The 25,825-nt window shown below is 42.7% G+C and overlaps 1 protein-coding gene and 3 pseudogenes across 1 annotated transcript; all 4 read left to right on the forward strand.

Annotated features, from left to right (window-relative positions):
- Positions 1 to 275: 275 nt before the first annotated feature.
- LOC148016674 (mitochondrial succinate-fumarate transporter 1-like) lies at positions 276 to 6,422 on the forward strand (annotated as a pseudogene).
- A 781-nt stretch (positions 6,423 to 7,203) lies between these two features.
- Positions 7,204 to 21,638, forward strand: LOC148016675 (mitochondrial succinate-fumarate transporter 1-like; annotated as a pseudogene).
- LOC148016676 (uncharacterized) lies at positions 21,635 to 22,397 on the forward strand. Its single transcript, XM_087663913.1, has one exon. It carries the CDS (start codon positions 21,635 to 21,637, stop codon positions 22,394 to 22,396), a length of 762 nt encoding a protein of 253 aa, XP_087520039.1. The 3' UTR covers position 22,397.
- Positions 22,398 to 22,426: 29 nt separating this feature from the next.
- On the forward strand, positions 22,427 to 22,927 carry LOC148016677 (uncharacterized; annotated as a pseudogene).
- Positions 22,928 to 25,825: the final 2,898 nt, after the last annotated feature.

A 25,825-nucleotide genomic window follows, 5' to 3' on the forward strand; every position in this document is an offset into this window, starting at 1 on the left:
CTGGCCTTTTAGATGACATGGGGCTATTGTGGGAAGGAAGCTTTTCTAGAAAAAGAAGGAGCTTTTTGAATCGGGAGAGGGAGGGAAAATAGATGAAGGAGGAAAGAAAATAGACAAGGGAGAGGGAAAAAAGGGGAACGGAGGATACGAATGAGGAAAAATGCACGCTGTGATCGCCATCTCCATCGCCACATTGCACATGTTGAACAAGAGGAAGGATAGGCCGGGATCCAGCAGCTGCAGCCCTAGGTGCGGAGTACCTGTATGCCAGGGCCATGGCTTCTTTGCAATTCGGCGTCCCTTGCTCTCCCTTGTCCCTCAAGCTTCTCATCTGTAGTCTGGTTTCTTCCCCTTCCGCCGGCCCTGGAAGCATGTTCCTTGCTTGTCTCCTCCGCTAGTTGAAATCTCCCCGTGACTCTCAAGGAGGATCTCATGAGAGAGCTGTCTGCAGCCAATAGATGTCATTAAGACACGACTTCAGTTAGACAGAGGTGGTCATTATAAGGGAATCTTGCACTGTGGAAAGTCAATTGTCTAGCAAGAAGGAGTAAGAGCTTTATGGAAGGGTCTCACTCCATTTGCAACACACTTAATCCTGAAGTATACTCTGCGGATGGGATCAAATGCAGCTCTGCAGATAGCATTCAAGGATCCTGAGACCGGAAAGATTAGCCATATTGGCAGATTGGCTGCGGGATTTGGTGCAGGTGTCCTGGAGGCCCTTGTGATTGTGACTCCTTTTGAGGTTGTGAAGATCAGACTTCAGCAGCAACGAGGATTGTCTCCACATTTGTTACGCTATAAAGGTCCTATCCATTGTGCTGCAACAATTATCCGGGAGGAAGGGGTTCTTGATTTGTGGACTGGTGCTGCTCCGACAGTCATGAGAAATGGTGTAAATCAAAGTGTAATGTTCAGTGTGAAAAATGCATTTGACGCAGTCGTGTGGAATAAACACGAGGGTGATGGATGTGTTATACAACCTTGGCAGTCCATGATCTCAGGTTTTGTAGCAGGTTTTGCGGGCCTGTGTGTACTGGCCCTTTGATGTTCCTACTCCAACTGATTCTGCTACTCGGAATCAGAATGATGATCTGAATCTGGAGCTTCGATGCTACACACGCAGAAAAGAAAGGAAGCCATGTCGGACATGAAAAAGAGGAAAGCAACCTTGTAGACTTTGTCTCTCCGACACGAGAAAAGGGACAGACTCAAAAGACACAGAGTCTTCAGAAGTGAAAGAGGAGGAAAGGCAGATTTAGGAGGAGGACACCTGAAGCACCAGGACGAATTCACAGAGCGAAGGCAACGATAGCTATGGTGATTCTTTTGTTCTGATTTTGGAGAAAAACTTTCACATTGATGCTATAAAAAGGCATCTTCTTGACAATTTAATGCTGGAGATTCACATTGAATCAGACAGGATTGATATTCTCCTCTCTAACCTTTGATTCCTTGTACTGGTACCCTTGAAGCTTTTGTGAAAAAGAAGTATTTTCTATCAAAGGATTGAAATTCTCACCCAGATTTCGATCCACATTGAACCAGAGAAATTGCAAAGAAAGAGAGTCTGTTCTTTTGAAGACTTCAGCTTTAGAAGCAAACAATGAAGAGAATGCCTTTTATACAGCATTGATGAAGATCTAACCAAAAAGTCTGCAAAAAGCCTTTGATTGCAAATGAAGACCAAGGATATGGAAATACAATGATGTGGATGAACTAAGTCTAATTATATTTTCTGCTTCCAGGGCCCACTCTGTAAAAATGTTTGAGCTCATTCAAAAAGAATCTTACCATATGGTAAACGTGTGAAATGGACATGTAATTGCATGTCAAGCTTCAGAAGGAAGTTCTACCCTGATTTGACTGTCAAGGCAGACTACATTAGTGATTATAATAAGAAAACTGTGAATACTCCAGAGGAACAGTAATTGAAGAATTGATTTGTGAATGTAGACAAAGACTCATTTTATCATTTTACTTCATAAAATAGAAGGCCTGGTTATTCAAATAAACCAGATTGGATTGATGAAAAAGTTCATATACAACTTGGACGAGGAGAGCAAACTGTACGATTGTATTGGTAGATATATTGAAGTTTAGAGAATGGTCATATTATCTTGGATAGCCTGTTCTTGCTTGATTGATCTTCAATCCTGAAATTATTCAAAGTCCTCTGTGGTTGCGACTTTGCTTTCAAAAACCCTTCGACATCTTTGGTGAACCCGACGTGAAAGCGTCGCAGAAATTTCAGGATGGGAGACACTTCAGCCTCTATTTCAGCTTCTTCTTCAACTCCAGCTGCGTCTACTTCAGCTCCATCTATGACTGCTGCGTCAAGTACTTCAACGGAGGATCTAAAACAGATTTTGCAGAATATGTCCATGTATATGCAGCTCCAAAATCAGCAAACACAAATGTATATGCAGCAGCAACAACAATTGCATCAACAGCAGTTGTCTCAGCAAAGGCAACTCTATTCGGAGCAGGAGAATGCAAACAGCGCGACTAAGGCTATTGAAGCAGTTGAGAGTGAGAAGAAGCTATTTGACGGCCGTAATGTTTCAGCATATTTGAAGACATATGAGATCAAGATGGGGTTCTTTGGAGTTCCTGCTGGACTTATGAGTAAGTACTTCCTTCGTCTTGTCACACCTGCTTTGAGAACAAAAGTGACTGATTTGTTTATTCAAAATACACATTGGCAAGATTTTAAGAAGGCTCTAAAAGAAGAATACTTCCTTGAGGACTTTGGTATGGCTACTCGACGGTCATTCCGAGAGTGGGTCTACATGCCAAACAAAGGTCTCGCTGCTTCGGAGTTGATTCGAGAATTTGAGGAAAGGTATAGTCAGCTTGATGCTATTGAACAAAGAGCATTGGATGTTGAAAAAGTTGATCTTTTCTTGCAAGCTGCAGATCCTACTCTTCAAGAAGAATTGGGTGAGCTTCTTGAAGATCGCACGAAGCCTATGGGTCTTAAAACTGATTGGCAGGATGCTCAGGATGCAGTCTCGACATTGACCAAGAGGAGGATATGGAAGACTCGCCTACAGAATGGTTCCATGACACCTACACCATCATCTGCTCCTATGCCTACTTCTATCCCTGTTATTTCTTCTCCTCCTCAGCCAGTTTCTTGGCCTATGCCAGTGCCTACTGTTTCTACTCCACCTATTCCTCCTGTTCCACGACCGATGCCTACACCTTCTGCTCCAAAACCATCCGCTCCATTGATGCCTACCTCTATTGATGATATAATCAAAGGAATCACAGATTTGACACTTGAGTCAGTCAAAGCGGAGTTGGTGGGTAAGTTGAAGGAGCAGTTTGCTTCGACTGCGCCTGCTACTTCTTCTAGTGCTCCTATTGTACCTAGGAGTGCTCCTAGTGCTCCTAGGAGAGATTGGAGATGTATTTGGTGTGATAGTACGGAGCATCAGCATTGCAGGGATTGTGACTCTTTCCAGGATGCAAGGAGGCAGAATTTGGTATATTGGGGGCAAGATGGTAAGATTTGGTTGACTGAGACAGGAGCTCCACTTGCTACCAACTTTGGTAAAGGTGGAATGAAGAAGTTAGTGGAGGACATGGCTGCGCGTACTTCTTATGTGACGGCTAGAGGTGATGCTCCTACATATGGAGTACAGATTGAGAAGGGATCGGAGACTCAGTCCGCACTATGGACTTATGCTTTGGAGACTGCAAACAAGGGGAAAATTCAGCAAACTGTTTTGACTAGCGCAGGCTCTAGCATCAGATCAGAGACAGGTTGGGACTCGCCTGTTGACAGGTATTCTATTTATGCTTATTTGGCTAAATCTCATGGTGCAGATGTATTTGTTGAGGAGAAGCGTAAGAGGGATGAAGAAAATCCAAGTGCAGCTAAGAAGATTAGAGGGGGTGAGTTTGTTACTCCACCTACTGCAGGACCGTCTTCAAGATCAGGGCCAGATCGACAGATGGAGGATGATGAGCACATAGATGATATGTATGACAGTGTGATTTGTACAGATACAATGACAGAGATGGGAGATATGCTGAAAACTGATATGCTGAATTGTCATGGTAATGTATTAGTGCAGTCCCTGGACATGTTTCATGAAATTGCAGATTTTGTGTCACAAATTGAGTCAGAGGCTGAGGAAACTCAGCAAAGAGTATTGAGTGCTGAAGAAATTCAGCAAACAGAGTTTCCAGCTGGTTATGATCAGCTTTCAGAGAGACAGAGGGCTGAAAATTTTCAGCCAACAGAGTTTACTGCTGAAATATTTCAGCATTCAGAGTTTGGGGCTGTTTCTATGCAGTCCATAGAGCAGAGGGCTGAGAATATTCAGCCATTGGAGTGCAGAATTGCTGATTTACAGCAAGGTTTATGTAATGCAGAAGAGTATAATGAAGCCAGGGTTGACACGAAATACAAGACTGTGAATAAGAATGTGGATTTTATAGGCAAGATTATGGAGTATTGTTCTACCACTTCAGAGATACAGAGATTCATTGGAGCTTGTGTGTTTTATATGATTTGGATACCTCATTTTGCACACATAGCAGATTGTTTTTATCAGCTGTTTCGAAAGGGGCAGAAACTATTTTGGGATGAGAGCCACACTAGAACCATGCGGAAAATGAGGAAGTTATTGCAGATTTTTTTGAAAGATGATGAAAAGATGGTTTGGGCCGTACATAGTCAGACATGTCATTGATAATGCAACATATGAGCTGACAGAATTGGAAGGGACACATGATATGGCTGAAAATCTTGTTGATCTACCGGAAATGCAAAACGAAGAGATTGATTTGTTTGTGGATCTTGATGATAATGATCATGGGTAGTTGGCCCATCCGGAGGATGCGCAGGATTAGAGGGGGTGGATGTCGTATTGCTGCGCATTCGAGGTGTGAAAACCACCCAAAAATTGCATGTGACTTGATACTTTGTATATACTCAGTTGTTGTGTTTGTATTTTGTTTTGCGTGGACAGTATGGTGGAGGTGGGATCTTTGTTCCAATGCTGACACTAGTGATGTGATTTGATCAAAAGTCTTCTACAGTTCTTTCTAAATGTATGATCATGGGAAGTGCTGCTACATCTTTCTTGTACAATTTTGGGCTTTTTTCTCCAATTATTGATTATGATGTTGCTCTGATTTTCCAACCTGCAATATTGATGTTGGGAATTAGCATTGGGGTGGTCTTCAATGTGATATTTCCAAATTGGATAGTCACTATTCTGCTCTTAGTGCATTGAAAACATTCTTCAATGGAATCTCTTTATGGAAGAAGGAGACACTTGGAAAGAGGAGGTGGAGTACTCTAATTCGTTTGTTAAAATCTAGTGAACACTTCGTCTGCGGTTTCTGTGTGCTTTTTCTGGCCTTTTAGATGACATGGGGCTATTGTGGGAAGGAAGCTTTTCTAGAAAAAGAAGGAGCTTTTTGAATCGGGAGAGGGAGGGAAAATAGATGGAGGAGGAAAGAAAATAGACAAGGGAGAGGGAAAAAAGGGGAACGGAGGATACGAATGAGGAAAAATGCACGCTGCGATCGCCATCTCCATCGCCACATTGCACATGTTGAACAAGAGGAAGGATAGGCCGGGATCCAGCAGCTGCAGCCCTAGGTGCGGAGTACCTGTATGCCAGGGCCATGGCTTCTTTGCAATTCGGCGTCCCTTGCTCTCCCTTGTCCCTCAAGCTTCTCATCTGTAGTCTGGTTTCTTCCCCTTCCGCCGGCCCTGGAAGCATGTTCCTTGCTTGTCTCCTCCGCTAGTTGAAATCTCCCCGTGACTCTCAAGGAGGATCTCATGAGAGAGCTGTCTGCAGCCAATAGATGTCATTAAGACACGACTTCAGTTAGACAGAGGTGGTCATTATAAGGGAATCTTGCACTGTGGAAAGTCAATTGTCTAGCAAGAAGGAGTAAGAGCTTTATGGAAGGGTCTCACTCCATTTGCAACACACTTAATCCTGAAGTATACTCTGCGGATGGGATCAAATGCAGCTCTGCAGATAGCATTCAAGGATCCTGAGACCGGAAAGATTAGCCATATTGGCAGATTGGCTGCGGGATTTGGTGCAGGTGTCCTGGAGGCCCTTGTGATTGTGACTCCTTTTGAGGTTGTGAAGATCAGACTTCAGCAGCAACGAGGATTGTCTCCACATTTGTTACGCTATAAAGGTCCTATCCATTGTGCTGCAACAATTATCCGGGAGGAAGGGGTTCTTGATTTGTGGACTGGTGCTGCTCCGACAGTCATGAGAAATGGTGTAAATCAAAGTGTAATGTTCAGTGTGAAAAATGCATTTGACGCAGTCGTGTGGAATAAACACGAGGGTGATGGATGTGTTATACAACCTTGGCAGTCCATGATCTCAGGTTTTGTAGCAGGTTTTGCGGGCCTGTGTGTACTTGCCCTTTGATGTTCCTACTCCAACTGATTCTGCTACTCGGAATCAGAATGATGATCTGAATCTGGAGCTTCGATGCTACACACGCAGAAAAGAAAGGAAGCCATGTCGGACATGAAAAAGAGGAAAGCAACCTTGTAGACTTTGTCTCTCCGACACGAGAAAAGGGACAGACTCAAAAGACACAGAGTCTTCAGAAGTGAAAGAGGAGGAAAGGCAGATTTAGGAGGAGGACACCTGAAGCACCAGGACGAATTCACAGAGCGAAGGCAACGATAGCTATGGTGATTCTTTTGTTCTGATTTTGGAGAAAAACTTTCACATTGATGCTATAAAAAGGCATCTTCTTGACAATTTAATGCTGGAGATTCACATTGAATCAGACAGGATTGATATTCTCCTCTCTAACCTTTGATTCCTTGTACTGGTACCCTTGAAGCTTTTGTGAAAAAGAAGTATTTTCTATCAAAGGATTGAAATTCTCACCCAGATTTCGATCCACATTGAACCAGAGAAATTGCAAAGAAAGAGAGTCTGTTCTTTTGAAGACTTCAGCTTTAGAAGCAAACAATGAAGAGAATGCCTTTTATACAGCATTGATGAAGATCTAACCAAAAAGTCTGCAAAAAGCCTTTGATTGCAAATGAAGACCAAGGATATGGAAATACAATGATGTGGATGAACTAAGTCTAATTATATTTTCTGCTTCCAGGGCCCACTCTGTAAAAATGTTTGAGCTCATTCAAAAAGAATCTTACCATATGGTAAACGTGTGAAATGGACATGTAATTGCATGTCAAGCTTCAGAAGGAAGTTCTACCCTGATTTGACTGTCAAGGCAGACTACATTAGTGATTATAATAAGAAAACTGTGAATACTCCAGAGGAACAGTAATTGAAGAATTGATTTGTGAATGTAGACAAAGACTCATTTTATCATTTTACTTCATAAAATAGAAGGCCTGGTTATTCAAATAAACCAGATTGGATTGATGAAAAAGTTCATATACAACTTGGACGAGGAGAGCAAACTGTACGATTGTATTGGTAGATATATTGAAGTTTAGAGAATGGTCATATTATCTTGGATAGCCTGTTCTTGCTTGATTGATCTTCAATCCTGAAATTATTCAAAGTCCTCTGTGGTTGCGACTTTGCTTTCAAAAACCCTTCGACATCTTTGGTGAACCCGACGTGAAAGCGTCGCAGAAATTTCAGGATGGGAGACACTTCAGCCTCTATTTCAGCTTCTTCTTCAACTCCAGCTGCGTCTACTTCAGCTCCATCTATGACTGCTGCGTCAAGTACTTCAACGGAGGATCTAAAACAGATTTTGCAGAATATGTCCATGTATATGCAGCTCCAAAATCAGCAAACACAAATGTATATGCAGCAGCAACAACAATTGCATCAACAGCAGTTGTCTCAGCAAAGGCAACTCTATTCGGAGCAGGAGAATGCAAACAGCGCGACTAAGGCTATTGAAGCAGTTGAGAGTGAGAAGAAGCTATTTGACGGCCGTAATGTTTCAGCATATTTGAAGACATATGAGATCAAGATGGGGTTCTTTGGAGTTCCTGCTGGACTTATGAGTAAGTACTTCCTTCGTCTTGTCACACCTGCTTTGAGAACAAAAGTGACTGATTTGTTTATTCAAAATACACATTGGCAAGATTTTAAGAAGGCTCTAAAAGAAGAATACTTCCTTGAGGACTTTGGTATGGCTACTCGACGGTCATTCCGAGAGTGGGTCTACATGCCAAACAAAGGTCTCGCTGCTTCGGAGTTGATTCGAGAATTTGAGGAAAGGTATAGTCAGCTTGATGCTATTGAACAAAGAGCATTGGATGTTGAAAAAGTTGATCTTTTCTTGCAAGCTGCAGATCCTACTCTTCAAGAAGAATTGGGTGAGCTTCTTGAAGATCGCACGAAGCCTATGGGTCTTAAAACTGATTGGCAGGATGCTCAGGATGCAGTCTCGACATTGACCAAGAGGAGGATATGGAAGACTCGCCTACAGAATGGTTCCATGACACCTACACCATCATCTGCTCCTATGCCTACTTCTATCCCTGTTATTTCTTCTCCTCCTCAGCCAGTTTCTTGGCCTATGCCAGTGCCTACTGTTTCTACTCCACCTATTCCTCCTGTTCCACGACCGATGCCTACACCTTCTGCTCCAAAACCATCCGCTCCATTGATGCCTACCTCTATTGATGATATAATCAAAGGAATCACAGATTTGACACTTGAGTCAGTCAAAGCGGAGTTGGTGGGTAAGTTGAAGGAGCAGTTTGCTTCGACTGCGCCTGCTACTTCTTCTAGTGCTCCTATTGTACCTAGGAGTGCTCCTAGTGCTCCTAGGAGAGATTGGAGATGTATTTGGTGTGATAGTACGGAGCATCAGCATTGCAGGGATTGTGACTCTTTCCAGGATGCAAGGAGGCAGAATTTGGTATATTGGGGGCAAGATGGTAAGATTTGGTTGACTGAGACAGGAGCTCCACTTGCTACCAACTTTGGTAAAGGTGGAATGAAGAAGTTAGTGGAGGACATGGCTGCGCGTACTTCTTATGTGACGGCTAGAGGTGATGCTCCTACATATGGAGTACAGATTGAGAAGGGATCGGAGACTCAGTCCGCACTATGGACTTATGCTTTGGAGACTGCAAACAAGGGGAAAATTCAGCAAACTGTTTTGACTAGCGCAGGCTCTAGCATCAGATCAGAGACAGGTTGGGACTCGCCTGTTGACAGGTATTCTATTTATGCTTATTTGGCTAAATCTCATGGTGCAGATGTATTTGTTGAGGAGAAGCGTAAGAGGGATGAAGAAAATCCAAGTGCAGCTAAGAAGATTAGAGGGGGTGAGTTTGTTACTCCACCTACTGCAGGACCGTCTTCAAGATCAGGGCCAGATCGACAGATGGAGGATGATGAGCACATAGATGATATGTATGACAGTGTGATTTGTACAGATACAATGACAGAGATGGGAGATATGCTGAAAACTGATATGCTGAATTGTCATGGTAATGTATTAGTGCAGTCCCTGGACATGTTTCATGAAATTGCAGATTTTGTGTCACAAATTGAGTCAGAGGCTGAGGAAACTCAGCAAAGAGTATTGAGTGCTGAAGAAATTCAGCAAACAGAGTTTCCAGCTGGTTATGATCAGCTTTCAGAGAGACAGAGGGCTGAAAATTTTCAGCCAACAGAGTTTACTGCTGAAATATTTCAGCATTCAGAGTTTGGGGCTGTTTCTATGCAGTCCATAGAGCAGAGGGCTGAGAATATTCAGCCATTGGAGTGCAGAATTGCTGATTTACAGCAAGGTTTATGTAATGCAGAAGAGTATAATGAAGCCAGGGTTGACACGAAATACAAGACTGTGAATAAGAATGTGGATTTTATAGGCAAGATTATGGAGTATTGTTCTACCACTTCAGAGATACAGAGATTCATTGGAGCTTGTGTGTTTTATATGATTTGGATACCTCATTTTGCACACATAGCAGATTGTTTTTATCAGCTGTTTCGAAAGGGGCAGAAACTATTTTGGGATGAGAGCCACACTAGAACCATGCGGAAAATGAGGAAGTTATTGCAGATTTTTTTGAAAGATGATGAAAAGATGGTTTGGGCCGTACATAGTCAGACATGTCATTGATAATGCAACATATGAGCTGACAGAATTGGAAGGGACACATGATATGGCTGAAAATCTTGTTGATCTACCGGAAATGCAAAACGAAGAGATTGATTTGTTTGTGGATCTTGATGATAATGATCATGGGTAGTTGGCCCATCCGGAGGATGCGCAGGATTAGAGGGGGTGGATGTCGTATTGCTGCGCATTCGAGGTGTGAAAACCACCCAAAAATTGCATGTGACTTGATACTTTGTATATACTCAGTTGTTGTGTTTGTATTTTGTTTTGCGTGGACAGTATGGTGGAGGTGGGATCTTTGTTCCAATGCTGACACTAGTGATGTGATTTGATCAAAAGTCTTCTACAGTTCTTTCTAAATGTATGATCATGGGAAGTGCTGCTACATCTTTCTTGTACAATTTTGGGCTTTTTTCTCCAATTATTGATTATGATGTTGCTCTGATTTTCCAACCTGCAATATTGATGTTGGGAATTAGCATTGGGGTGGTCTTCAATGTGATATTTCCAAATTGGATAGTCACTATTCTGCTCTTAGTGCATTGAAAACATTCTTCAATGGAATCTCTTTATGGAAGAAGGAGACACTTGGAAAGAGGAGGTGGAGTACTCTAATTCGTTTGTTAAAATCTAGTGAACACTTCGTCTGCGGTTTCTGTGTGCTTTTTCTGGCCTTTTAGATGACATGGGGCTATTGTGGGAAGGAAGCTTTTCTAGAAAAAGAAGGAGCTTTTTGAATCGGGAGAGGGAGGGAAAATAGATGGAGGAGGAAAGAAAATAGACAAGGGAGAGGGAAAAAAGGGGAACGGAGGATACGAATGAGGAAAAATGCACGCTGCGATCGCCATCTCCATCGCCACATTGCACATGTTGAACAAGAGGAAGGATAGGCCGGGATCCAGCAGCTGCAGCCCTAGGTGCGGAGTACCTGTATGCCAGGGCCATGGCTTCTTTGCAATTCGGCGTCCCTTGCTCTCCCTTGTCCCTCAAGCTTCTCATCTGTAGTCTGGTTTCTTCCCCTTCCGCCGGCCCTGGAAGCATGTTCCTTGCTTGTCTCCTCCGCTAGTTGAAATCTCCCCGTGACTCTCAAGGAGGATCTCATGAGAGAGTTGTCTGCAGCCAATAGATGTCATTAAGACACGACTTCAGTTAGACAGAGGTGGTCATTATAAGGGAATCTTGCACTGTGGAAAGTCAATTGTCTAGCAAGAAGGAGTAAGAGCTTTATGGAAGGGTCTCACTCCATTTGCAACACACTTAATCCTGAAGTATACTCTGCGGATGGGATCAAATGCAGCTCTGCAGATAGCATTCAAGGATCCTGAGACCGGAAAGATTAGCCATATTGGCAGATTGGCTGCGGGATTTGGTGCAGGTGTCCTGGAGGCCCTTGTGATTGTGACTCCTTTTGAGGTTGTGAAGATCAGACTTCAGCAGCAACGAGGATTGTCTCCACATTTGTTACGCTATAAAGGTCCTATCCATTGTGCTGCAACAATTATCCGGGAGGAAGGGGTTCTTGATTTGTGGACTGGTGCTGCTCCGACAGTCATGAGAAATGGTGTAAATCAAAGTGTAATGTTCAGTGTGAAAAATGCATTTGACGCAGTCGTGTGGAATAAACACGAGGGTGATGGATGTGTTATACAACCTTGGCAGTCCATGATCTCAGGTTTTGTAGCAGGTTTTGCGGGCCTGTGTGTACTGGCCCTTTGATGTTCCTACTCCAACTGATTCTGCTACTCGGAATCAGAATGATGATCTGAATCTGGAGCTTCGATGCTACACACGCAGAAAAGAAAGGAAGCCATGTCGGACATGAAAAAGAGGAAAGCAACCTTGTAGACTTTGTCTCTCCGACACGAGAAAAGGGACAGACTCAAAAGACACAGAGTCTTCAGAAGTGAAAGAGGAGGAAAGGCAGATTTAGGAGGAGGACACCTGAAGCACCAGGACGAATTCACAGAGCGAAGGCAACGATAGCTATGGTGATTCTTTTGTTCTGATTTTGGAGAAAAACTTTCACATTGATGCTATAAAAAGGCATCTTCTTGACAATTTAATGCTGGAGATTCACATTGAATCAGACAGGATTGATATTCTCCTCTCTAACCTTTGATTCCTTGTACTGGTACCCTTGAAGCTTTTGTGAAAAAGAAGTATTTTCTATCAAAGGATTGAAATTCTCACCCAGATTTCGATCCACATTGAACCAGAGAAATTGCAAAGAAAGAGAGTCTGTTCTTTTGAAGACTTCAGCTTTAGAAGCAAACAATGAAGAGAATGCCTTTTATACAGCATTGATGAAGATCTAACCAAAAAGTCTGCAAAAAGCCTTTGATTGCAAATGAAGACCAAGGATATGGAAACACAATGATGTGGATGAACTAAGTCTAATTATATTTTCTGCTTCCAGGGCCCACTCTGTAAAAATGTTTGAGCTCATTCAAAAAGAATCTTACCATATGGTAAACGTGTGAAATGGACATGTAATTGCATGTCAAGCTTCAGAAGGAAGTTCTACCCTGATTTGACTGTCAAGGCAGACTACATTAGTGATTATAATAAGAAAACTGTGAATACTCCAGAGGAACAGTAATTGAAGAATTGATTTGTGAATGTAGACAAAGACTCATTTTATCATTTTACTTCATAAAATAGAAGGCCTGGTTATTCAAATAAACCAGATTGGATTGATGAAAAAGTTCATATACAACTTGGACGAGGAGAGCAAACTGTACGATTGTATTGGTAGATATATTGAAGTTTAGAGAATGGTCATATTATCTTGGATAGCCTGTTCTTGCTTGATTGATCTTCAATCCTGAAATTATTCAAAGTCCTCTGTGGTTGCGACTTTGCTTTCAAAAACCCTTCGACAACGGAATGGCATCTCTTGACACTAAATTGTTTAGTGAAGGAACTGATATTTCCAAAAAACCCTCTTGATGTGTCATGAATAAATTGTTACAGGAACTGTGTGATTGAAGGAATGACTGGGGGAGTTTTATCTGCCAAACGCTTCAGGCGCTTCCGCTGAATGACCAATGGAGGAGGGGAATCAAGATCCTCTATGTCAATAGGTTCTGAATCCTCTGAAGGTGGAGGGGGAGAAACTGGATCAGATGGAGGAGGTGGTAACACACCTTGCTGAAGGCCTGAATGTGTCAAGAAAGTATATAAATAGGAACCATAGGTGACATTTGTAGCATTCCATCTAATCACTTTGACAAAATGTTGGTCCATCTTCGTAAGCAGGTAAGTACTCCAATCAATGGCAACCCCTTTTAACACTATCCTGGAAGCTGTGAAGAGTTCCTTGGACAAATAATGAGATAGTGTTTTCGCAGGCATAAACCTGTCTTGGAGGAATTGGTAGACTAACTTCCAAAGAGAATCAGTGATCATGGAAAAAGACACTCTTGAAGTGTTAATCACCTTCTTAACATCCAGAACCTCTTTGGTATGCTTCTGTAACAGCTTGAGAATCTCATCATTGGAGAATAATTGTCTGGCTCTAACAAAGGGTTCTCCTTTGTAGGGAAGAGATAAAGCCTTCCCTAACCCTCGGGGTGTCAATACCATGGAAGCACCATGAACCAGGCCTGATTTCTTACTGTATGATGCAAGAAACTCATCACACATAGATGGATCGTCTGGAATCAAAGGGAGTGAAGCAGCCATGAAAGTTGCAAGTCCTACTTTCGCTATAGGCACAAAAGCCAGTAGGGAAGAATAATCCCTACTGATCAACGGAACATACTGGATAGGAGGAGGAGCGTGAGGCACCTTTCAGATGGAAAACACACACACCACAAAGCATAGACAATCACAGAAAATGCTTGCAAAACAACCAAATAGCTATAAAAAAGAAATCAATCAAAAGAAGCACACACAAACGTAACTAACCAATTGACCACCCCAAACAACCCACATCCTAGAAAAAATTCGGCATGACCTCTACACATATGTGACCGAAAACTTCATGCGATGCAACAAATAGGCACCCAAGACCCCGTATCAGGCAAAAAAGAAAAAAAACTACAAACCACACCCATAATTGTATCACATAAGCAAACCATTATACCTTAAAAACCTAATCAAGACCTAAACATAACTTTGACCAACAATTTCAACTTAAAGGACTTTACGTGCCCATCCCACGAAGCATGTTTATTAAAAGGGAAAAAAGTGCAGTGAGGGAAAATAGTTTTAATAAAGGGTTCACTTTAAGAAATTATTAACAATGGGTGAAATTTTATTAAACCGTGGTTCCTTCTTAAAATTTTAATTACAATTTATTAAGGCGAAACGGTGCTTAAACAAAAGCCGAACTGCAATACCCAGACTAGGGTCTCTAGAAGCAAATTCATTAATTAGAAATTAATGGTAATGTGGAGCGCTTTTTTGCCAGCGCGTGCTTTTTTGTGACGGTTGGTTCGTTCTTATTAAAAATTAAAGTGCTTCTGAAGCACACGTAGCGCGTGCAAAGTGAACGGCGGGTTGATTTTAAGTTATTAAAAAAATGTGTGTTTAGCGAGAGCGCACGTGAAAAAGTGGGTGAATACATTTCATTTTAACAATTTAACGTGGTTAAGGGATGACCAAAATAAATAAAGCTCAAAAAATAGATACCTCGTAGGGGTATGTATGCAAGAGATTGAAGGCGCACTGAGTAGTCCCAAATGCAAGGAATCCAGTCAAAAAAGAAAAAACCACTGACTAGAAAAAAATAAAGCACCTTAGGGTTTTTGTTTTATTATTATTATTATTATTATTTTCTTTTTTTTATTTTTTTAAATTGTAATTTAGATGTATTTATATTTTATTATATTTTTTTTGGTTAACTTTTGTTTGTGTTATTGTGGTTTTATTATTATTTTTATTTATTTTTATTATGGTTGGAAAAAAGAAGCGCACCCCTGTCCCGCGTGCATGCATGGGGCAGGAGTAAAAATATTTGCATCGGCGGGATCAGACAGGGCAGGGACGGCGACACGCGAGTCATAGAGGCCACAGGGGATCCTGAGGCACGTAAAACCAAAAACAAGCCCGTTCACGCGCGACACGAGAACCACGACCACACGGCAAAAATGAAAAAAAATTAATAAAACACAAAGCGCACATCGGATCGAAAAACCGTAAAAAGAAAAAATGTGCCAGGAGACGAGGGGAAGATGATAGAAAAATGCAACATTGGTTCCGGGGGAAAATTAGGGTGTTCACGTGAGAAAAACACAAAAAATAGACCTGAAACATGGAAAAAATCCAAAAATCGTATCCAAAAATAGACTCGAAAATTAATAGGGAATGACCCGTGCAACGGAATAGAGGACTATAAAAAGGAAAAATGTTCGAAAGAAAGAGATTCACAAGGCTGGTGCATCAAAACTCAGTTTGGGGAAAATTGGGAGGGGTTCATATGGGAAAAACACAAAAAACACACCCGAAAACACTCTTAAAAATTAATAACTAAAAATCCAGCTGTTGGAATAGGGGGAAGGAAAAAGAAAAAAGTGGGGGAAATACTGACGGGATATGACTGTCAAATTAAATAGGAATTCCAATGAAAATAGGGCATCTTCACATGAAAAAATGTAAAAAATAGGCACGAAAAGGGCCCGAAAACCCGCAAAAATTAATAGCGGATGAACCGTGCATCGGAATGATAGGGGGTAAAAAGGATAAATATCAGGGAAAATGGGTAGGATAGGGCTGGCACATCAGATCAGGGTTTTGAAGCAATAAAGATGCATTCACATGGAAAATCATCCAATTTACGAGAATTGCTTCAAAAATTAATAACTTTAGAACCGTCTGTCAGAGTAGGGGTTTGTAAAAAGGAAAAATGGGCAGTTCAAAGGGACAAACACGGCTATAAGGTTGGATGTGATTCTCAGTGAACGTAGGGTGCGTTTGTATGGAAAAATCACAAAACAAAGAATAGAGGCAAACAGTCAAGGAATAGCTCCGAGGACAGAGTGAAATAGAATGGAAGAGTGGGGAAGAGACCCCCCCAGGGTAAAAGGAAGTCATGACATAGATGCATGATCATAGCAGGGTATATGCATGGGGTATACAACATAGACGCGCAAGGACGCGTCCCCACACTTAAAACCTTAGCAGGAAGGGTAAACCGAACAACAAGGACCTAATACCACACATCAAACCAATCGCAAACGTCTCCACACGTAAGACATGACCGTCACTGAGAAACAGAAGGTGTAGGGTTAGAAAAACTTGGCCCATATTGACGAGGAGTAATGTCGACTATCGAGGTTGCGTCTTGTATCATTGTCGGCTGCAGGAAGTACCCAGATGTCTTCACAGCACACATCCTTTGTGGCAAAGACCACGCAGCAGCAACCAAGAAGATAGCTGGTTGAAGGAATCGCAAGAAATTCGTCGATGACGATGGATATTGCACTCAAATCACGATCACTCAAATGGAATGAAAGAACAGTCACTCGCCCCATTACTAACATCACTCGAGGAAATAATGATGGAAACCTAGATCTCACACCCGATTTAGGAATCAACAAGGGAATGGTGCAAAGGGAGTATGCCAGGGTGTACAGTTGATGGTGCATCAGTGCATCCAATCCCGTCTGGCATAGGTGTAAGCAGGAAGGCCAGGGAGCCTTGCAGTGCAGTGTACAGAACAGAGTGACGTGTCCTATGTTGATGGCAGAGGCCTAGCCTGTGGGTGCATAGGGAAACAGAAAGGTATCTGACTCCAATGGTCGTAACGTCCCTCAATCCTCACCTCTCGATAATTGATTGAAGAAACACCAGTCACACTCAGCCCACCCTCTGTCTCACGCTATGTTGAAAGATACAGAGGGCAACCCATTCCTAAACCCATTGATGTAATCCTCACCGTCACTTGTGTAGAGGTTGTATGCCTTGTGCGCAATTGATGATGCAACTATGCATCCTACCCTGTGCCGGCATACAGTGCAAGAAGGAAAGCCAGGGAGCCTTATAGTGCAATGCATATGAACAAATCGTGCATTGTGCATTGAGAGGCCCATCCCGTGCATGCAACACTCTGTTCACACATCTCACCTCTCATTTGATTTGAAGGGAAAGACTGGTCACTCAACCCACCCTCTGTCTCACACTCACTGATAGATATAGAGGGTAGCCCATACTCACGTCCCCATCCTGTTAGGATAAAAGCTCGCATCACTCAAGGGGTTGGTGATGAAGATCAGGTCGGCTGTTGTTGTCATTAGGATCTTGAAGATGAGGCGTATCCAGGGAGGCAGCTTGCAAATCTCATACTTCAATGATTTGTAAGAAAATTCGTCTGTTAAGAAGGACAGACAGACTGATATTGCAGAGACAGCGTGCCAAGGGAGGTGGCTTCAAATTACTTGCTGGAAAGGTACTACTGATGAATCAGCTATCCTGAACTGCGGGTGTTACCACCTTTTTCACAGTCAGCTTCCTGCCCAAGTGTGTTTCCAGGAACGAGGCCTGTTATGATATTTTATCTCTATTACTGTCTCTGCAACTGCCATGTAACAGGGAGAATAGTACATCCATGCTTCTATTTCACTGTCAGAGGTGATTACAGAAGTCAATTCAAGTTGAGACAGGAGGTATTCTCCCATGGACAAGGACTTCGCTTCCCTTGGTAGTTGGCTTACAGTGCCCACTGTTAGGGACTGTGCCTCTGTTTTCTTGGGAAAGATCTGCTTAACAGCCTCTTCGTCTCCTGATGTACCATCTGTTATCTTGTTGGAGGAGTCAGTTATGACTTCGATGGATGTAGATCCATTGCCTTTTTGTGATCCATACAACTTCAATACCACTTTGTTGGGTCCTCTGCCTAGGATTAGGGTTCCTTTGAACCAAGCCAAGGTCTTCCCAACAGGAGAGGGTATGAGGTCTCATAAGAATTTGGTTTGACCACCAAATATGTCAGCCAGTAGTCTCTTCCTGCAAGGATTTTTTTTATGTATGGGAGGATGCCCAACGGTTTAATTCTACTTTGGTTTGCCAATCTGATAAGCCACTGTGTAGTCATTATATTTACTGATGAGCCTCCACCAATCAATGCATTTAAAATAAAGCATCCTTCAATCCATACACTAATCTCTGGGGTTCCAGGATCTAGGAAGGCATTAGCCACATCTACTTCCTTTACACGCTCCAGGGCCTTATTGGTCTTGGGCATTGTTGAAGGAACAATCCTTAGTCCATGTCTTCTTGTCAATATGCTTTTGAATTTCTTTCGGCAGCTAGGAGATAGCATCAGCAGTTAGGTTTAAAAGTATCTAGGTCTTTTACCAAGTCATAATCTTTGATAGGATCCACAAGCTTCTCCAGCCTGTTGGAAAATGGGACTACACCCATTTTCATCTTTCCTTTTTCTTCTAACAATGGTAGCATCGGCACTTCCTCTCTTTCTGGAGGTGCTTCTGTATCATCTATCTCCTAGACCTCTGGTCTTGTTTTTAGGACTGTCTCTGTAACTCTCTGTGGCACTGCACTGCTCTATACTGCATTATTCTATCCTGTACTACTCTATCCCTCTGTTGTTGACAGGTTGAACTTCACAGTCTTGGTAGGAAAATTATTTTCATTCTGAATAACTAGTTCCTTCTTCTTGGCGCGCGTGACAGCGGCAACTTCCAACTCTACCAAATTGGAGGCAGGCTCTTGTGCCTTCTGTTGGCTATCAGTGGCATTGGCCTTGACAGGGGCTGGACTTGGACAATCCTTTGCAGTGTGGCCTTCTCCTTTGCATCGACTGCATAAGGGCTTATAATCCATAGATCGTATAGGGTTTGGACAATTCAGGGAGATATGACCCTTTTCTCCATATCTATAACATTCCACCTCTGATCTCTGACCACCGCCAGACTGTCGTCCTCTGTAACTTTGAGAGGGAAACCTCCTTGGACCGAAACTAGAACCAAACTTCCTAGGCTTTGGTCCAATATCTTGTGTTGTCATTTTGGATTCTAGCAAGTTGAATCTTGCATTTTCATCCTTCTGTCTTCGTTCGTGCATCTCTCTCAGAGAGCAAATATCCTCTGTATGGTTCTTCCCAATAGGAATAGAAGGCTCCAAGAATGGCTAGTTTTCAGGTACATTCAGTGGCTAAATGTCCCGCTTGATGACACTTTCCGCACCATGTATTAGAGTGCATCACATCTCTTCCAGCTCCCACAAGAGTGGATATATTGGCAGTATTCACCTTCAGCGTCTGTAGCTACTTTGTAATCACATCCATACGCTCTTTCTTGATACTTGCAACTGAGTTGGATAAGTAGTCCTTTAGATTTTCACCTCCTGAAGTGCTGTTTGTAGTAGCATTTTGGAAAGCTTCTGTAATTACTGCATACACTAGTTGGGCCAATCCAGAAGGTCCTCTGTTCTGGTTCTAATTCAGAGCTCCTACTGAGACTTGGGATTGTTGATTCTAGTTGGTAGGGTTCCACTGTTGTTGAGTCGCCATTGGAGGAACTGTTTGAGGCCACTCTTGTTGTGGTTGAACCATCATTTAAGGCACTGTCGTCTGCGGTGACCATAGTGGATTAGGTGCATTATACTGCTGCACTGTTTGCATCTGAGGATAGGGGTAGGGAACTGTCCCTGGGACTGCATTTGGTGGGCGCACCATTCCTGGCATGGGAGAAGGTAAGACTTCTCTTTCTGGAGTCATTGACAGCCTTGCTTCAACTTAATCATACAATCTTGCACATTCCATTGCAGCTTGCAGATTGACTAGTCTTCTTAATTCCATGAACTTGCAAACTTTTGGTTGTAGGCCTCTGAGAAACACTCCTTTCTGGATACCTTCATCCAAATGATGGTTAGTCCATCTCTTCAGGATGGATTCCATTCACGAGACATAAGCTTCTACTCTTTCTCTAGAGGACTGACTTAGGTTCATAAACTCCTCTCGCATCCGCTCTTTAAAACCTTCACATCTAAATTTAGTGAGGAAGGCCTTGTCCCATGTGCCAAAAGTTCTTGTTGCTTGTCTCTCATACCACTAAAACACCGCACCCTTGAAAGTGGTGGGGAATATTGCTAACCAATGCTCAGGGGTTTTGGCATTGTTAGCCACACATGCTACCATGAATTCTGCTACATGAAGATCAGGGTCTTCATTGTACTCTCCCTTAAAAACTAGCAATGGGACTACATTTGCTGGCCTATCATCAATATTTTCAGGATGAATCTGACTAGGAAGGGAACCTTGAGTCGCCATGGGGACTTCTGTAAAGAGTGCTTTTAGGGCGTCAAAGGAGGCTTCTGCTGCGAGCTCGTTCTCAGCTTTGATTTTTGCCTTCTCCCTTCTCATGTACCTCTGGACTCATTCTAACGCTTGTCTCTTGATTGCGTCATTCATGAGGGGCTTGGCTCCAACTAGTTGGTCTGTACTCAACAGGATAGTATCAGAGAGGGCTTCATTCTCTGGGGGATTCTCTGGCCAACATCTCCTCTACTTCCTTCTTTTCAACATTTCTAAATTCGGCGTTCAAACCACTACAGAGGGAGAGATATTCCGTTTTGAAAGTATCAAAAATCATTCTTCTTAGGATCGTTGTTGTGCCATTATAATAATGCCAGCTTCTGAGGGTTTCAACAATGTATATTGTGAAAAACACTATGTCTACCAGCTTTCAATGGGTTGCTAATTGGACAAATAGAAGATTGTCAATGCACCAAGCATCCCACGTATATTGTTGTTGAGCATCCACGCAAATTCCAACTCTTTTCCTTCTTGTTTTTGTGAACCTCTGCAGACATAAAGGAACCTTTACATCTATGCATCGCAACAAAATTTAAACGCTGAGGGGGAGGATGATGTTATACCATAGTTTAAGCACTGAAATAATACAAATTGTGATTTTTCTCTTTATGCATAACATTTAGGATGCGGTTTATTTAAAAATAATGGATCTAGCAGCATGAGGTTTGCCTTGGTACTAGGTTCCTACAACACAGCATTGCGTTGTCGTGTTGCTGCGCATCCGAGTCGTATACACCTCCATTTCTTTTGTTGTGCATTTGTGTTAATTTCTGCGTGTGATTCATTGTTTGTGTGGTGCATTTTAATAATCCGCATCCAATGTATATATTCCCTTAATGCATTGCACACTGATCATGTTCTGGAGTTACTATCTGAAGTTGAGAAGACTGACCTCAAACCACTCCAACCATGTTTTGACAGTGCCATGAATATGTATTTGCAATTGAAGTGCTAAAAAGAAGTGGAGTCTTTGTTCGACAGGGTAAAGGCTGCGAATGTGCGGCCTGCACATGCTACTTTTAATATGCTTATAAAGGCTTACATAAACAGTGGACAGATGGAAAAGGCAGAACGTGTTTATCAAGAAATGAAGCAAACTGGTGGTATTGGTGCAAATTCACTCACATACAATTGGATGTTAGAGGCCTATGGTGTGGCCTGTCTTAAAGATAAGGTACAAGAAGTTCTAAAGGAAATGCTAGCAAGAGGATGCCTTGTGGATTCTAATGTCAAGGTCCACATACAATCCATGATTGGTGTAAATAAACTTGTGTCGGAATGAGGGAAAAAGCTAAGAAAAGAGAGATATTTTTGAAATGCTATCAATGGCGGGCTGGCAGAAAAGCCAGGAAAAGGAAGGACGCTTTTGGGAACAAAAAGGAAGGGAGGGAAGTGCAGAATTGGAGGAGAGAGAGAGACACACACACAGACAGAAGTCAACCGGGTCTCTCGTGTTTGAATCTGCGATTCTGCAGGCATTGCGTTAACGGACATGGGCTGCTCTCTAACAAAGTGAAGCGCGAAGACTTGCACGTAGCCGATCACATCTACTCCTGGCGTGCCTACTACAGCTACGCACATCACGGCATTTATGTTGGTGATGGCAAGGTCATTCATTTTACTCGAAGGCAGGGTCAAGAGCTTGGGACAGGCACTTTTGTTGATCAGTTTATCGGAAGTTTCGCCCCACCATCGACTCGCTTCTGTGAGGAGTGCAGCCAGATAAGGAGGGAATGTGGTGTTGTGATATCATGTCTGGATTGCTTTTTGAATGGAAGGCCTTTTGTGCTGCAGCTGTATAGAACGGAGAAGGGTTCAGAGTATGCCGAATTCCTCCATCTGCCGAAGAGACGGTTTGCAGATCTTGATGCTGTGAGGAAGGAGATATCTGATGAAACCGATAGGATGACTGGTCGCAGCAAGCAGATCTCGCCAGTTCCAATCCACCTCAGTATCTATTCTCCTAATGTTGTAAACTTGACATTGATTGATCTTCCTGGCCTAACAAAGGTTGCTGATGAGGGCAACCAGAAAGTATAGTTGCTGATATCGAAAACATGGTTTGCTCGTATGTTGACAATCCAAACTGTTTTATACTTGCTATCACTCCTGCAAACCAGGATATTGCGACATCTGCCTCTTCTCGCCACCAAACGGATCGTGCTTGCATCCGCCTCCCCTCGTAGGTCCGAGCTGTTGCGTAGCCTTGGACTGAATGTAGAAGTGATCTCATCGACATTTGATGAAAACCTTGAAAAGTCCTCCTTTCCATCAGCAGAGGATTATGCTGCAAAAACTGCTTTGCATAAAGCGATTGAAGTCTCTCAGCAGATCCACAGGGATGATGCCAAAGTGGACATTGTCATAGGAGCTGATACCGTGGTTGAACTCGATGGAATTGTGTTAGAGAAGCCAAAAGATGAAGAGGATGCCTTTCAGATGCTTTCATCTTTAAATGGGAGGCAGCATACTATTTTCACTGGTGTCTCCTTTGTTCTACCTTTAGTTTGTGATCCGTCCGTTGGTAAACCACCTCTTGTGTACACATTTTTGGGAGCAGACAAAGGTTGAGTTTGCCCAACTTTGAGGAGGAGAAGAGGAGGAGTTAGTAGGCTGCCTACAGAACTTCATTATATTGCACTCCATAAGACAGAAATGATGCAGTTGATAATGTATGGCAAGTCTTCCTTGCTCAATATGGAATTTTGATGCAGTAAATTCAAGAATATACCCTAAAAGCTTTTATAGACAGTATCTCTCTCTCTAATAGGTCACAGCTGCTGACCTGAGCTGTATATATGTCTGAAGCTAATGATTGTACTTATCAGAAGACTTATCTGTTGGTCCTGGAGTTTTAACAAGCTGGATATGACTAAATCCAGAATCTAATTGATTTATTTGGTGCCCTGAAAACCAAGCTCTTATGATTATTGTAAAGCTGAGGACAGATTGTCATACTTTGACATTTATTTTGACTCTTCTCTTGCTATATAGTGAACTTTGGGATCAAATATTGAGATCTTCTTGTTAGCCTCTTTCCTTGCTGTCCCTTGAACCCCGTGTTCTGCAGCCCTTGCGAGAACTCTACGACATTTCTGGTGAACCTGACGTGAAAGTGCTGCGTCATCAGCAAGATGGGAGACTCGCAAGAAGAGATGACAGATGATAATGTCATGAAGAACCTGTTTCAGTCATTTACCATGTATATGCAGCAGCAAGTTCATGCAAAACGAGACAGTGATGCTATGGATGCCTTGAAAGCTGTCCAACAGGAGATGAAGCAGTTTAATGGCCAGCAAGTGTCAACTTACCTGCATTTGTATGAAGAAAAGATGAAGTTTTTTGGGGTTTCTCAAGATGTTTGGAGCCGCTACTTCTTGCGGATCGTGGTGCGCGCTCTTGAAGGTCGAATTGCAGAAATTCAAGAGGCACATGCAGGTTGGGCTGAATTTAAAAAGGCATTAAAAGATGAATATTTCCTGGAGGATACAGGTCTTATGAATCACATGAATTTTTTAGCATGGGTTTCTATGCCTAATAAGGGACTTTCTGTTACCGCTCTTCTGCGAGAGTTTGAAAGCCGTTATGATCAGTTGGATGGGACTGAACAGCAAGCTTTGGAGATGCAGAAAGTGGAGTTATTTTTGCAAGCTGCAGATGCTGATTTACAGGAAAAGTTGGATGATCTTTTGGAAGATCAAGCTACTGATTCAGGTTTAAAGACTGAGTGGAGACATGTCATTGATGCTGTGAATGCTCTTGTCAAGAAGCAGCGCAGGAGAGTCAGATTGCATCGAAATACAGGATTAGTTCCTGAAAAATCCTTGGAGACTTCTTCTTCTACCCCTGCTGCTTCTTTGCCTAAGCCTACTCCTCCTGTTATGCATCCACCAGTTCCACCAGTTCCTACTGCTCCAGTGCCTTTATCTGTAGATGATGTTATTAAAGGCTTGGCGGATTTGACGATTGAAGCAGTCAAAGCTGAAGTTGGTAAGTTAAAGGAGCAACTTATGTCAGTACTTGCTGTAGCACCTGCTCCAGTGACTGCTTTTCCAGCTGGTCAAAGAAAAGGGCGACGATGTATTTGGTGTGATAGTACAGAGCACCAACACTGCAGAGATTGTGATGCTTTTCAGGAAGCACGTAAGAAGAATGTAGTGTTCTGGGGACAAGATGGGAAGATATGGCTGACAGAGACTGGCGCTCCTCTTGACACGAATTTTGGTAAGGGAGGTATGAAGAAGCTTGTTGATGATATGGCTGCGCGATCAGCTTATGTGAGTGTTAGAGGAGATGCTTCAGCTTTTGGAGTCCAGCTTGAGCAGAAATCTGATGGAGACTCTGCCTTATGGTCTTCTGCCTTGAAGATAGCGAGAAGAGGGAAAGTTCAAACTTCTACTATGACTTGTGTGGGCTCTAGCATCCGAGGAGAAACAGGATGGGATTCTCCTATTGACAGGTATTCTATTTTTGCTTATATGGCTAAAACGCAGGGTTTAGATGCCATGGTTGAGGAAAAGAGAAGAAGAGATGAGGAGGGTCCTAGCTCCTCCAAAAAGACTAGAGGGGGTGACTTTGTTTCACCACCTGTTACAGCTCCACCCATGTCAAATTCTCCAACTCAAACAGGTTCTGATCAGCCAATGGGAGACAAGCAGAAAGAAAAGAAGCAACCAAGAAAAGAGCCAGGATTCAAGCTCTTGTCAGACCTTGATATGCAAACGGATATGAGTAAGATTTTTCATGAAAGAATTTTGAATAGTGAAGTCACTTTTACTGTTGGAGAGGCTCTTGGGATTGCTAGAAGAGAAATACAGGATCAGATGCAGGATCTTTTGCGGAGGAAACGACATGCGATGGAAGGACCTGCTTTACAGGGATTGTGGCATGGAGCTCTTGGAGAAGAGCATGATGATGCAGTGATGGTTGAGAATGCTTCTGTTAATCCGCAATTGGAGAAAATAGTGCAGCCTATGCAGTATGAAGATGATGAGACCCCTATTCTCATTCCTCGCAGCCATTTTTCACGAAGTCATTGGGCTAGAGCGACCACTGAGACAGTGGTAAGGATTGGAGAGAAACAAATTCCCTTGATTGCTTTAGTTGATCATGGTTCTGAAATTAATCTTATTGCTCGAGGTGTTTATGAGAGTGGCAAGTGGCCTATGGATGCAGAGCATGGCTGGCGTATAAGAGCCGCCAATAATACTTCTGGTGATATGTATGCTGCTTGTCCGAGTATCAGAATTTCTATTGGTAATGTTGAAGAGGATTATCATTGCTTTGTTCAGGATTCATGCTCTTATCCGATTATTCTTGGACAGCCTTTCATTACAGAAGCAAGAATGGAAACAAAAGTGATGGATGACGGATCAGCTTATGCGCGGATACGCAGTAAAGATGGTATGCGAGCTGTTCAGTTTATGACTGTTGGGGTAAATCATCCGAGAAACAGGGACTCCTTGCGTG

The sequence above is a fragment of the Lygodium microphyllum genome, chromosome 23 (genome assembly GCF_053477565.2).
Source record: "Lygodium microphyllum isolate KBCC chromosome 23, Lygodium_microphyllum_v1.1.10, whole genome shotgun sequence".
In the NCBI taxonomy this organism is placed as follows: Eukaryota; Viridiplantae; Streptophyta; class Polypodiopsida; order Schizaeales; family Lygodiaceae; genus Lygodium; species Lygodium microphyllum.

Bases quoted from the DNA above. Each gene is read 5' to 3' on its own strand.
- LOC148016676 (XM_087663913.1), top strand. From the start codon at position 21,635: ATGAGGGAAAAAGCTAAGAAAAGAGAGATATTTTTGAAATGCTATCAA.